Consider the following 13,729-nt stretch of genomic DNA (forward strand, 5'->3'; position numbering starts at 1 on the left):
AATAATTGTCCCGGAGGACTGGGAAATTGTAAATGTTACTCCATTAATCAAGAAAGGAGCAACCGGTTATCCTGATTTCAGTGGTTGGTAAGATTTTAGAGTCCTTTATTAAAGATGAGGTTTCCAAGTACTTAGAAGCACAAGATAAAATAGGCCAAAGTCCGCATAGTTTTGTGAAAGGGATATCTTGCCTGAAAAATTCGTTGGCATTCTTTGAGGAAGTAAATAGCAGGACAGACAAAGTGGATGTTGTTTACCTGGATTCTCAGAAGGCCTTTGATAAGGTGCCACATGTGAGGCTGATAAAGAAGATGAGAACCATGGTATCTAAGGGAAGATATTAGCATGGATTAAAGGTTGGCTGGGTGGCAGAAGGCAAAGAGTGGGAATAAAGGGGGCTTTTTCTGGTTGGTTGCCAGTGACTAATGGTGTTCTGCAGGGGTCAGTGCTGGGGCCGCTACTCTTCACATTGTATATATCAATGATTTGGACGAGGAAATTGAAGACTTTGTGGCCAAGTTTGCAGATAAAATGAAGATAGGTGGAGGGGTAGGAAGTGTCGAGAAAGAAGGGACTCTGCAGATGGACTTGGACAGGTTGGGAGAGTGGGCAGAGAAGTGCCAGATGGAATACAGCATAGCAAAGAGTGGAGTCATGCATTTTGGTTGTAGGAATAAAGGCGTAGACTATTTTCTAAATGGGAACGAATTCAGAAATTGGACGTGCACAGGGAAATGGGAGTGCTGGTGCAAGATTCCCAAAAGGTTGATTTGCAAGTTGAATCGTTAGTAAGGAAGTCAAATGCAATGCTAGCATTTATTTCAAGAGGACTACATTGTTAAAAACAGGGATGAAATGCTGAGGCTTTGCAAGGCACTGGGCAGATTGCATTTGGAGTATTGTGAGCAGTTTTGGACCCTCCATCTGCAGAGGGATGTGCTGGCATTGGAGAGAGTCGAGGGGAAGTTTACGAAACTATCCCAGGGATGATTGGGTTAATATAGGATGAGTGCTTGACAGCTTTGGGCCTGTACTCGCTGGAGTTTAGAAGGACGAGGGGGGATCCTATTGAAACTTAACGAATAGTGAAAGGCGTGGATAGAGGGGATGTGGAGGGAATGTTTCTACTAGTGGGAGAGTCAAGGACCAGAGGGACAGCCTCAGAATAAAAGGACGTACCTTGAGAAAGATGAGGAATTTCTTCAGCCAGAGGGTGGTGAATGTGGAATTCATTGCCAACGACGACTGTGGAGACCAAGTCATTGGGTATTTTTAAAGTGGAGATTGACAGGTTCTTGATTAGTAAAGGGGTCGGATTATAGGGAGAACACAGGACAATGGGGTTGAGAGGGAAAGATAGATCAGCCATGAGTGAATGGTGGAGTAGACTGGAAGGGCTCAATGGCCTAAATCTGCTCCTATGACTTATGCACATGAACTACAACTGCAACTACTTGTTCCTCCACATGGTGGCAGTGTCCTCCACCCAATGAGTTAGCACAGCATTCAAGACAAGTTTATTGTCATCTGCACAAGTTCTGTGGGAGCAGTGGGATAATTGAAGACAGTCTCCAGACTAAATACTGTACACTGAAGCAATAAGTGTGAGGGAGTTGTAGAATGCTGGCTGCCTATCCAAAGGACTATACAGGCTACTTGAATATCAATGATTTGAATTGCATTTAATTGAAGGACCAGTTTAGATTGAGCAAGGATTGATCTAATGTGGAATTGCCCCATCTTTCCAGTGAGGACCGTAGACGTCCCCGATCCAGACGCCCTGTGACAAATTCATTTAAAAATAAATTGCCGTGAATCCATAGTTCACGTTGGTCCAAGGTCCACATTGGTCCCTCTCACCTCCCAACCTAAGCAACCCTTTCTACAACCATTGCTGCTGTTTATGGCCTTGCCAGCGGTCAAACCAAACAATTAAATCTTTGCAGTGATGTTGCCTGACCTGCTGAGTTCCTCCAGCACTTTGAGCGCTTCTGTGTATTAGCCAGCATCTGCAGTTCCTTGTTTCTACATAGTGTGTAGGGAGTGGGTGAGAAAGTGGGAAAACAGAACTGGTGATCGATGGGCTGAAGGGCCGTTTTGTGGTGGGGAGGACACGGGACCAGAGTCACAGAGTGATACAGCATGGAAACAGGCCCTTCAGCCCAACTTGCCCACACCGGCCAACATGTCCCAGCTATACTAGTCCCACCTGCCCCATGTTTGGTCCATATCCCTCCAAACCTGTCTTATCCATGTACCTGTTTAACGGTTTCTTAAATGTTGGGATAGTCCTTGCCTCAACTACCTCCTATGGCAGCTTGTTTCATACACTCACCATCCTCTGTGTGAAAAAGTTACCCCTCAGATTCCTAGTAAATCTTCTCCCCTTCACCTTAAACCAATGTCCTCTGGTCTTCGATTCACCCACTCTGGGCAGGAGAGTCTGTGCATCTACCCGATCTATTCAGTAATGGGCCCAGCACCGAACCCTGAGGCACACCACTACTCACAGGTGTGACTGGATAACTGAAGGACAACTCCTGGAGGAACAGACACATGAGGAACTGCAGATGCTGGTTTACAAAACAAGACACAAAGTGCTGGAGTAACTCAGCAGGTCAGGCAGCATCTCTGGAGAACATGAATAGGTGACGTATGGGGTCGGGGCCATTCTTCAGTAGAACCTACCCAAGTTCTCCAGAGATGCTGCCAGACCTGCTAAGTTCCTTTATCATCGTTACTTTTTTGCACATCTTTCATTCATTGTTCTTTATATCTTCACATCACCGTCTATATCTCTCGTTTCCCTTATCCCTAACCAGTCTAAAGAAGGGTCTCGACCCGAAACGTCACCCATTCCTTCTCTCCAGAGATGCTGTCTGTCCCGCTGAGTTACTCCAGCATTTTGTGTCCATCTTCGGCTTAAACCTGCATCCGCAGTTCCTTCTTACACTGCTGTTAGTTTACGTGGTAAGAGCAGGATTAGGCCATTGGGCCCATCGAGTCTATTCCACCATTCATTCATGGCTGATCTATCTTTCCCATTCCTTCTCTCCTGAGATGCTGCCTGACCTGCTGAGTTACTCCAGCATTTTGTGAATAAATACCTTCGATTTGTACCAGCATCTGCAGTTATTTTCTTATAATATCTTTCCCTCTCAATCCCATTCTCCTGCCTTCTCCCCATAACCCCTGACACCCGCACTAATCAACAATCTGTCTGTCTGCCTTTAAAATATCCATTGATTGGACGTCCACAGCCTTCAGTGGCGATGAAGTCAGCTCGCTGTGTATTAACCAGCATCTAAGAGTTCCTACAGGTGAGAGTAGCGGCTCTGGCTCTGGCTCGTGTCCTCTCCGGGTTCCCCCTCCCTCGCCGCTGATTGGAGTGTGTGTGGCGGCCGGCCGGCCCCCAGCGGGCGGGGTTGGCGACGGGCGGCGGCCCGGGACAGGACACGCTCTGAGTAGGACACGATGCGCTCGGCTCCCGGCAGCTTCACCTCCCTCCTCGCCTGCCTCGCCCTGGGTAAGTCATCACTGGCAACTTCACCACAACGTTTAACCCGCGTTACATTTAAAACATCCCCTGAGTTTAACGGCTTAAATGGAAGCACTGATTATGTGCTCGGAATTAAACTTTATCAACTGTTGGTGTCCCACTCGGGATCCCCGCGACCCGACGCCCCGAAGTTACATGTCTGTGCTCAGTGAAGTATTAACTCTGCGCTGGGAGCGGGGCGGCTGGACGCTGGACCCCACGCGTTACTGACTGTCAGAGTTAAATCCACAACCGCGTCTGGCTGCAGTCACAGGTCACTGGTGTGGCTGGGAATCGCCCTCTAGTCGGGCTACTCAAAGGCGGTGACCATTCCTAACCCCCGTTCCCTCTCCCTCTCCCCACAGCCGTGTGTTCACCCCACTTCCAGCTGCCCGGAGTCGAGCGCCATGAAATCGTCAAGCCGCTTCTGATCGACTCTGCCCTGAGGACGGAGGACCGGCCACAGTCACAGGTGGGAACAGGTTCCACAAACGACACCCCCCGGGGTGCAGTGGACAGTGTGTGGGGTAGCGGACATGGAGAGGTGGACGTGGGACAAGATGCTGGTTTACACCGAAGATAGACACAACATGCTGGAGTAACTCAGCGGGACGGGCAGCATCTCTGGGGAAATAGGAATACAATCTGCCCCGTATTGGTATCTGGTGCTTTCACTGTGAAACTATGTTGAGGAGAAAGTTTGAGAGAGGAATTTGGGCTAAATTATTTAAAACACTCAGTAGGTCAGGCAGCATCTGCAGAGAAACAGGTAGTGTTTCAGATCAAAGACTAACCTGTAGCTTGTTCTGATGAAGGGTGTTCAACCTGAAACATTGATTCCGTATCGCTCCACAGATGCTGCCCGTGGTTGTGTTTATTGCAGGTTTGCAGCATCTGCAGGTTTTCCTGTTTTCACGCGGGGGGAGGGAGGGGAGGGGGGGGGGGGTGATAGTTTGAGATGTGTCCTGTGGAGATGCTGCACTCCCTGAGTGAGAGTCTGTAGAAGGGGTCCAACTCTGAACGCTGTCTGTCCACGTTCCCCAGAGGCGCTGGCTCACTGTTACTCGCACCCAGTGCAATGTGGTTGGCCGGAGGAAGCCTCCACAGGGGAGTTGTGTGATGTCATTGCCTGTTTGTGGTCTAAGATTGCACAATGTATGGCCACGTTTGAAAGATAAATGTCTTGTGATTCCTTCCCAGGATGCCTATCCAGCCAAGGTCAGCTACTCCATGCATCTGCAAGGTCAAGAAATCATTCTTCATCTGGAGAAAAATGAGTAAGATTGTGGCTTCCCGCTCTGACAATGTGGCACTGTGAAACTCGACCAGAGAGCAGACATGCGGTGTGATATGGACATGTTTTACATGTTACTAATATCCTGCTACCTGATGAGACAGGAATTGTAGTGTGTGTCCAGACCCTTCACAGCAGCTGAGCTACATTTCACAGCCTATAAAACCAGTTAGTTTGTAATAGATCTGCATTAGATCTATTGATCTTACAGAGGTGTTAAAATCATGATGGGAATAGATAGATAGGGTGAATGCACAGTCTTTGACCCAGAGAGTGACGTTCTCTCCATGTTACCAACCCCATTCTACAGTGGGATTAACCCCCCACCCCCCGTTAGGAATGAACTGCAGATGCTGGTTCAAACCGAAGGGAGACACAAAAGGCTGTAGTAACTCAGCAGGACAGGCAGCATCTCTGGAAAGAAGGAACGGGTGATGTTTTGGGTCGAGACCCTTCTGAAGGAACATCACCTATTCCTTTTCTCTAGGGCAGCTGTCTGACCCGCTGAGTTACTCCAGCTTTTTGAGTCTATTTCCAGTTTATTTGTGTGTTTCAACAAGGATATGTATTTTGAGTGTGGGAGAGGCAGAATCTCATTGCCACTTGCTTCAGTGTTCTTTGGAGATAAATGACTGAAAAGGAAGGCAATTAGAAAGCAGGAAACGTGGTGGCAAACTAATTAGGGAGATCTAGAAATAGTTTGCTGGCCAGCCACCTTGTGGAAACATTGCTACTGCTTGGCGGGAGACATAACACACTGAGAGGTCAGAAAGAACCACATGCTTGGAACCTGGAGAAAAGCAGAAAACTCTGAAAATACTCAGCAGGTTGGGCAGCATCTGTGGAGAGAAACGGGTAACATTGCAGCTCTGTGAATCTGTATCGCATTGGTTGAAAGATACAGCAGGGAAACAGGCCCTTCGACCCACTGAGTCCACACTGACCATCGATCACACGTTCACACTGGTTCTATGTTATCCCACTTTTCTATCATTGCATTGAAGGAGGCCATTCGGTCCGTCGAGTCTGTACTGGCAGTTCACTCCCCCCCCTTGGCACCTCTTTCCCAGGCTGGGTCACACACGTGACTGCATCTCCAGACCTCTCCAACCATCTGGCAGTTTGTAGATGTAACTGCGATCCACAGTGTACAGATACATAGTAAAGGGAATAACGCTTCGTGCAAGATAAAGTCCGATTAAAGATCGCTCAAGTGCCTCCGATGTTTAAATGTTGTGATGGTTCCTGTCAACGACCACCTCTGGCAGCTCATTCCATAAACCCACCAGCCTCTGAGTGAAAAAGCTGCCTCACCGGTTAAATCTTTCCCCTTCACCTTAAACTTTGTCCTTTGTTTCTTCATTCCCCACCCTGGATCAAAGACTGCACAGTTAGTTTAGCCTTGGCAGAGAGGGACTGAGATACAGAACTCTGCTGTTGCTACGGAATGTGCAGGGGAGACAGTGTGTGTGGAGACTAGAGGGAGGTCTGGACCAATCCACAGCACCCCCACCCCGGTCACAAACAGGTGTGTGTGTCGTGTGTTCGTGTGTGTCTGCATGTGTGTGTCTGTCTGTGTCTCCGTGTGTCTGTGTGTGCCTGTGTGTCTCTCTGTGTGTGTGTCTCCGTGTGTGTGTGTGTGTGTGTCTGCGTGTGTGTGTGTCTGTCTCTGTGTGTGTGTCTCTGTGTGTGTCTGTCTGTGTGTGTGTGTGTCTGCGTGTGTGTCTGCATGTGTGTGTGTGTGTATCTGCGTGTGTGTGTGCGTGTCTGCGTGTGCATGTGTGTCTGCGTGTGCGTGTGTGTGCGTCTGTGTGTGTCTCCCTCCCCCCCCCCCCCCGGTCACAAATGGGCAGTGCTCACCACCGTTCCATCGTGACTGAGATGTCTAATCCCCAGTGCTCCACTTTGTGCTTCCACAGGGGACTGCTGGTCGGACACTATTCAGAAACGCGTTACCTGGAGAACGGGACGGAAGTGGTGGACTCCCCACGGCTCCAGGTAGCTCGCCCCACTTACTGAATCACTTGCTTTGGAGAAACAATCTCCCGCCAGATGTTAATGCGTGTGTGTTTCTCCCAGGATCATTGTTACTACCATGGGGTTATCGAAGGCATCGCTCATTCCTCGGTCAGTGTCAGCACCTGCAATGGAATCAGGTATTTATTGTTGTGGCTTTCCAGGTACGGTGACAGATTACTACCTGTGTGCTACCCGATCAAACACGCACGTACAGTACATGTACAGGAGTATAGTACATGTACACGGGTACAAATGTGTACATGGGTGCAGTCATACTCCACATACATGAGTACAGTCATACCCCACACCTGTAAAACAGGTAGAGCAAAGGGGATATACCGGAGTGCAGAATGTAGCAGATGTACAAGTAGGGAGGTGATCTCCAGGAGCTGGGCGATTGTACCGATGCCAGTCGGCCTTCTCTGGGACCAACTCTGGGTGGATGTTTCACTTAAACCTTGTGTCATTGGTGATCAACGCACCCTGTGGGCCTCCAGGACCCACTCCACCCACCTGCTCAAGGCGGTGAATCCTATCAGACAGTCGAGGCACAGACTCCACCCCCCACCAGAAATGTAACATTGTAGGTGGGAGATCATAACCTCCTCAGCCAACACTTCCATACGCAAACTCCATGGTGAGAAAGCCATATGTTGGTGGCGGGTTAATGTTTTAAAATGCTGCTGTGTGCTGCAGCAGTGATGTGCAACAAGGCTCTCCCAGCGCCTGGTGCCTGGGTTAAAGCTCAGCTGGGTTAAAACCCGCTTGGTGCAAGGTACCAGTCGCCCGCTATGTGCAGCTGTGTGCCAGAACTGATCGACAGTGAACAATAGAAATTGTCTGAAAAGAAGCCTTCATTCAGGGCGTTACAGATCAGGCAGCGAAGCCCCCAGAGGCTGTGTCACGCTGAACTGATTCAATGACAGAGTTCTGCTCTGGATTTAAGGTGAGAGGGGCAAGTCTGAAGGAGATGTGCTGGGCAAGGTTTTTACACAGATGATCGAGGGGGCTTGGAACCTGCTGTCAGGGGTGATAGTGGAGGCAGATACCGTAATGGCATTTAAGAGACTTTTGGTTAGGCACATGAATATGTAGGGAATGGAGGGATGTGGGTTAGGTGCTGGTAGATAACAATTGGTCTTGGCATCATTTTTAGCACAGACATTGCCTTCGATGGGAATGGTCTCGGCCATGTCTTCCCCACCTCTCACCCACAAAACAAATCTTCTTCACCTGAAGCGAGCTGGGCAGTCTGTCAGGAGAATGTTTACTCAAAGTATCACAACGTATCAAAGTATCACAAAGTATCACAACATATCAAAGTATCAAAAAGTATCAAAGTATCAATAAGTATTAAAACGTATTACAATGTATCAAAGTATCACTGCGTATCACAGAGTATTATTTTATCTACAGTTCATGTGCTGCCTGGTGCAGAACTTTGTTATAAACCCGGGATCCTGAGCTATCCCCAAAGTGCTGGAGGAGCTCAGCGTGTCCCAGTGTGTGGAGGGAGTGTCCCAGTGTGTGGAGGGAGTGTCCCAGTGTGTGGAGGAGGTGGGCGGGCGGGCGGTGTGTGGGTGGGGATGCATCACGGTTTATCCATGTTACTTTGTGTGGTGGTGCAGGGGGATTCTCGTGGCCGGGCCTGACGTCTACCTGATAGAGCCGCTGGACGGAGCTGGTGCGGGGGAACACGCGGTGTACGGGCAGCAGCACCTGAGGATGAAGCGTGCGACATGCCACAGCCGCAACCTCACGCTTTACGACAACGGCCCCAAAGTAGCTGCGCTCTACCAACCTCCAGCCACGGTACTGGCCCCTCCTCCTTCACCTGGTGTACACACGCACACACACACACTCACACGCACACACGCGCGCGCACACACTCACACGCACTCACACACGCACACACACTCACAGACACCCGTACTACTCACACACTTACTCACACACTCACACGCTCACACACGCACACGCACACACAGACACTCACACGCTCACACGCACTCACACACGCACGCGCACACGCACAGACACCCATACTACTCACACACTTACTCACACACTCACACGCACACGCTCACACACGCTCTCACACACGCACGCGCACACACGCACACGCACACGCACACACTCACAGACACATACACACGCACACACTCACAGACACCCACACTACTCACACACTCACACATTCACTCACACACTCACTCACACTACTCACACACTCACTCACTCACACTCACTCACACACTCTCACACATTCTCACACACACACTGTGCTGCTTTACTTGTGACTAGCTGCATTGTCATTGTCCTGTTCTCTCTGTAGAGATCACGGCATCCTGCGCACCTCACCAGGTATGTGGAGCTGTTCCTGGTGGTGGACAACGCTGAGGTGAGCCCATGCTGCCATTTGTGGGATGTTTTCACAGGGATTGTCTTCAGCTGCGATTATGTTCAGCATAGATATCTGGAAACCCAAGATAAAATGCAGGAGATGCTGGGCAGGTCAGGCAGCAGCTGTTGGGAGGGAGCTGGTGTTTTAGGCCTGGGAATCCCATCAGCACTGGCAATCCAGAATAAATTGCTTGAAACTTTTCCTCTGAACTTTTCCCAAAGTTGATTTTCCCAAATGTGTTTTTTTTTTGTTGCAAACGGCTTCATTCTGATGGAAGGACTTTGAGGTGTAATGTTAACACCTTCCTGGGGTGCTGACTGACCTGATGAGTATTTCCAGCATTGATTCTCTATCCAGTAGAAATCCTGGTGGTTTCTGAGCAAATGATTGAGGTGAACTCCGACAGATGTTGTGACCTCTGGTTATGGAGTTCCCTCCGACCCATAGATTCTATTAAACATCTGCAACCAATGCAGTTACAAAGGGCCAGTAGGTTACATAGTGGCACAGCGGTAGAGTTGCTGCCTCACAGCGCCAGGGACCCGAGTTGCCTGGATTGGTGGACCTCAATTATGGGGAGAGTTTGGAGAGTCTGGGCTTGTTTACCCCGAAGGGAAGGGATTGCAGGGATTGCAGAGTGACCAAAAGGAATATATTGAGTGGTGGGTATCACAAAATGCTGGAGTAACTCAGCAGGTCAGGCAGCATCTAGGAGAGAGGGAATGGGTACCGTTTCGGGTCGAGATGTGGCAGATGTTCAGAATCTTGTCCCCCATGGTAGAGGCATCACAAACAAAAGGGCTGAGGGTTAATGTGAGAGGGAAGAGTTTGAAAGGGCATCTGAGGGGAATGATTTTCACACAGTTGATATTGGATTGTGCTGCCCAAGGTGTGGGTGGAATCAGACAGCCACTGAGACAGATGCAGATAGAGGCACAGTACAGAGGGGTGCTGTCCTAATGCAGGCAATTGGGATTAGTGTAGAGGGGCGAGAAGGCTGGCAAGAATGTGATGGGCCGAGTGGCCTGTTTCTGTGCCGTACCACTGTATGATTCTAGTTATGAAAGCAGAGATTTATTGGGGATGAGGACTAGAAGGTTAATCAGTGAGAGGTTCTATAAACATTGAGCATCTTTGCTGCTTTGCTCAGACCCTGGTCCTTGTATCGGCTTCCCGTCGTTAACCAGAAGGATCTTTTACATTTCAGTATAAAAGATTCAACCATGACATGCTGACAATCCGGCAGCGGATGATGGAGATCGTGAACCATGTGGACAAGGTAATGTTCGTTTTACGGTGGTCACTAAACCAGACTTAAGCTGCAAACTGGGGAAACGTGGGTTATGCAGGGAACCCCTGCAAATGTGCAGTGGTGTTTCATGTGTGCCGGGGGAGAGGGGGAGTGGGTGGGGGAGAGTGTTTGGATGGGGGGGGTGAGGGGGCATGGGTGGGGGGGGGGAGAGAGGGGGATTGGTTGGAAGGGGAGGGGGAGTGGAGGGGGGGAGTGTTTGGATGGGGGGGCATGGGTGGGGGGGAGAAGGGAATTGGTTGGAAGGGGGAGTGGATGGATGGGGGGGTGAGGGGGCATGGGTGGGGGTGGAGAGGGGGATTGGTTGGAAGGGGAGGGGGAGTGGATGGGGGGTGTTTGGATGGGGGGGTGAGGGGGCGTGGGTGGGGGTGGAGAGGGGGATTGGTTGGAAGGGGAGGGGGAGTGGATGGGCGGAGGGGGGGGGAGTGTGCAGTGGGTCCCAGGGTCAGTCACACACTGTCTTGGCTGGCAGTCACCCTGCTTGGAGAGTGACCAGCACCCAGCCCGTTCCACACTGCAACCCCCTGGGTCAGTCCGTGCCAGGCAACGCATCTCCACCCTGTTGGGGATCTGCTCTCACGATCAAAGTCTGGAAACTCCGGATTTAACTGTGCCAAAGATCCTCAGACACAAATATTCTTCATCTTCTCCCCAATCTCTTTGTTACATTCTTGGTTTCAATAAAATATTCCATTAAAATTGCTGTTTAAAGCTGCACGCAGATGTTCATTCTGTCAAAACACTATTTCTGCCGTTGGCGCTGTGATCATTCAGGGGTTGCATCGTCGGTGAATCTTTCGAACCAACTGCATCAGTGAATCTTTTGCTCCTTTTTATCTTTTTGAGTTTCAACAAAAATCTAACAGGATGGTAATGCTTTTATATTTTTTAACATTGAACAAGCTGGTTCAGTAAATTGTGCGCCCCTTGTAACGCCACCTTGCCTCTCACTCTAGCTGTACAGGTCGCTCGACATCAGAGTGGCTTTGGTGGGGCTGGAGGTGTGGACCCAGGCCAACAAGATCACCATCAGCTCCAGTCCCGACACCACGCTAGACAACTTCCTGAAATGGCGTGGCAAGGAACTGCTCTGGAGGAAGAAGCACGATAATGCTCAGTTGGTCACGTATGTACTTCCTGCCTGTTTGGTAAAGTAGATCGGCAAGTCTGCCTACATTACCAACATCACTCACTGTCACAGTATGGTACAAAGCTCACACACTGTCCCCAACCAAGTGCAGGTTGGTGAATTAGTTCATGTAACTTACCCCTCAGTGGAGGTACATCGCCACATTAGCAGGGAGTTGATGATTACTGGGGGAGCACAAGCTGAGGGTGACAGCGAGGGGACTAGGGCTGGTGGGAGTTGGCATGGACCCCATGGGCGGAAAGGTCCCATTCTGTGTTATATTTAGTAAACTAACAGAATTTAAAGATTTTCATCCTTGTTGAGTGACAATAGACAATAGGTGCAGGAGAAGGCCATTCGGCCTTTCGAGCCAGCAACCCTATTCAATGTGATCATGGCTGATCATTCACAATCAGTACCCCGTTCCTGCCTTCTCCCCATACCCCCTGACACTGCTATCTTTAAGAGCTCTATCTAGCTCTCTCTTGAATGCATCCAGAGAATTGGCCTCCACTGCCTTCTGAGGCAGAGAATTCCACAGATTTACAACTCTCTGACTGAAAAAGTTCATTCAGCTTTTGCCAGTGTTAACAGAGTGACTGTTTATTCAGCTTTTGCCAGTGTTTTATTGAACTAACTAGTCTTTGATGAGTAAATCTGTTTCCAAACTAATGTTTCGTGTCTAAGTTGAGCTGTTTATCTTTCTAGTGGCACAAGTTTTGAAGGAACGACTGTGGGATTGGCGACCAAAGCTGCCATGTGTACCTTCCAATCTGGTGGAGTGAATGAGGTGTGTTGCGCAATGTGTCTGCTGCAAGTCCACCTCCTCTCCCACCCACCCTGGAGATCCAGGTCCATCTCGTCTCCCACCCACCCTGGAGACCCAGGTCCACCTCCTCTCCCACCCACCCTGGAGACCCAGGTCCATCTCGTCTCCCACCCACCCTGGAGATCCAGGTCCACCTCCTCTCCCACCCACCCGGGAGATCCAGGTCCATCTCGTCTCCCACCCACCCTGGAGACCCAGGTCCACCTCCTCTCCCACCCACCCTGGAGATCCAGGTCCATCTCGTCTCCCACCCACCCTGGAGATCCAGGTCCATCTCGTCTCCCACCCACCCTGGAGACCCAGGTCCACGTCTTCTCCCACCCACCCTGGAGATCCAGGTCCATCTCGTTTCCCACCCACCCTGGAGACCCAGGTCCACCTCCTCTCACCCACCCTGCAGATCCAGGTCCATCTCCTCACACCCACCCTGGAGATCCAGGTCCATCTCCTCTCCCACCCACCCTGGAGACCCAGGTCCACCTCTCCCAGCATTCCCACAGATCCAGGTCCATCTCCTCTCACCCACCCTGGAGATCCAGGTCCACCTCCTCTCACCCACCCTGGAGATCCAGGTCCACCTCCTCCCACCAACCCTGGAGATCCAAGTCCACCTCCTCACACCCATCCTGGAGATCCAAGTCCACCTCCTCACACCCACCCTGGAGATCCAGGTCCATCTCCTCTCCCACCCACCCCACAAATCCAAGTCCACCTCCTGGTGATCCATGTCCTGACGAAGGGCCTCGATCCAAAATGCTACCCATGCACTTTCTCCAGAGATGCTGCCTGACCCGCTGAGTTACTCCAGTAATTTTTGTGTATTTTTAACATATGTACATATATCGGTCTTTTGAGATGAATGATATTACGGGAGCTCGTTTATCTGCAGGTGTGTCGAATGTCACATGGGCGTTCCTAACCTAGGGATGGTCTGCAGAATATTTTCTAACTTTTGGTGGTAATACATGCAGTTCCAGTTGTCCCATTACAGGGTGTGGAGGCTTTGGAGAGGGTGCAGAGGTCTGCCTGGATTAGAGGGTTTCAGATACAGGGAGAGGGTGGAGAGGAGGTTTACTGGACGCTGCCTGGATTAGAGGGTTTCAGATACAGGGAGAGGGTGGAGAGGAGGTTTACTAGAACGCTGCCTGGATTAGAGGGTTTCAGATACAGGGAGACATGAGATAAACTTGGATTGTTTTCTCTGGAA

General features: G+C 50.2%; 1 protein-coding gene across 1 annotated transcript in view; it reads left to right on the top strand.

The window, feature by feature from the left end:
• The first annotated feature begins 3,303 nt into the window (after positions 1 to 3,303).
• Positions 3,304 to 13,729, top strand: part of adam8a (ADAM metallopeptidase domain 8a) — a 33,111-nt gene continuing 22,685 nt past the window's right edge. The window contains exons 1-11 of the mRNA XM_078428361.1: positions 3,304 to 3,526; positions 3,904 to 4,010; positions 4,739 to 4,815; positions 6,752 to 6,830; positions 6,912 to 6,988; positions 8,480 to 8,663; positions 9,187 to 9,252; positions 10,463 to 10,534; positions 11,521 to 11,690; positions 12,402 to 12,483; positions 13,023 to 13,193. Coding sequence (XP_078284487.1) covers positions 3,475 to 3,526; positions 3,904 to 4,010; positions 4,739 to 4,815; positions 6,752 to 6,830; positions 6,912 to 6,988; positions 8,480 to 8,663; positions 9,187 to 9,252; positions 10,463 to 10,534; positions 11,521 to 11,690; positions 12,402 to 12,483; positions 13,023 to 13,193 — 1,137 coding nt within the window. The 5' untranslated portion in view covers positions 3,304 to 3,474. The remainder of the gene's footprint in view (positions 3,527 to 3,903; positions 4,011 to 4,738; positions 4,816 to 6,751; positions 6,831 to 6,911; positions 6,989 to 8,479; positions 8,664 to 9,186; positions 9,253 to 10,462; positions 10,535 to 11,520; positions 11,691 to 12,401; positions 12,484 to 13,022; positions 13,194 to 13,729) is intronic.

The sequence above is a fragment of the Rhinoraja longicauda genome, chromosome 35 (assembly GCF_053455715.1).
Source record: "Rhinoraja longicauda isolate Sanriku21f chromosome 35, sRhiLon1.1, whole genome shotgun sequence".
Classification (NCBI taxonomy): domain Eukaryota; kingdom Metazoa; phylum Chordata; class Chondrichthyes; order Rajiformes; family Arhynchobatidae; genus Rhinoraja; species Rhinoraja longicauda.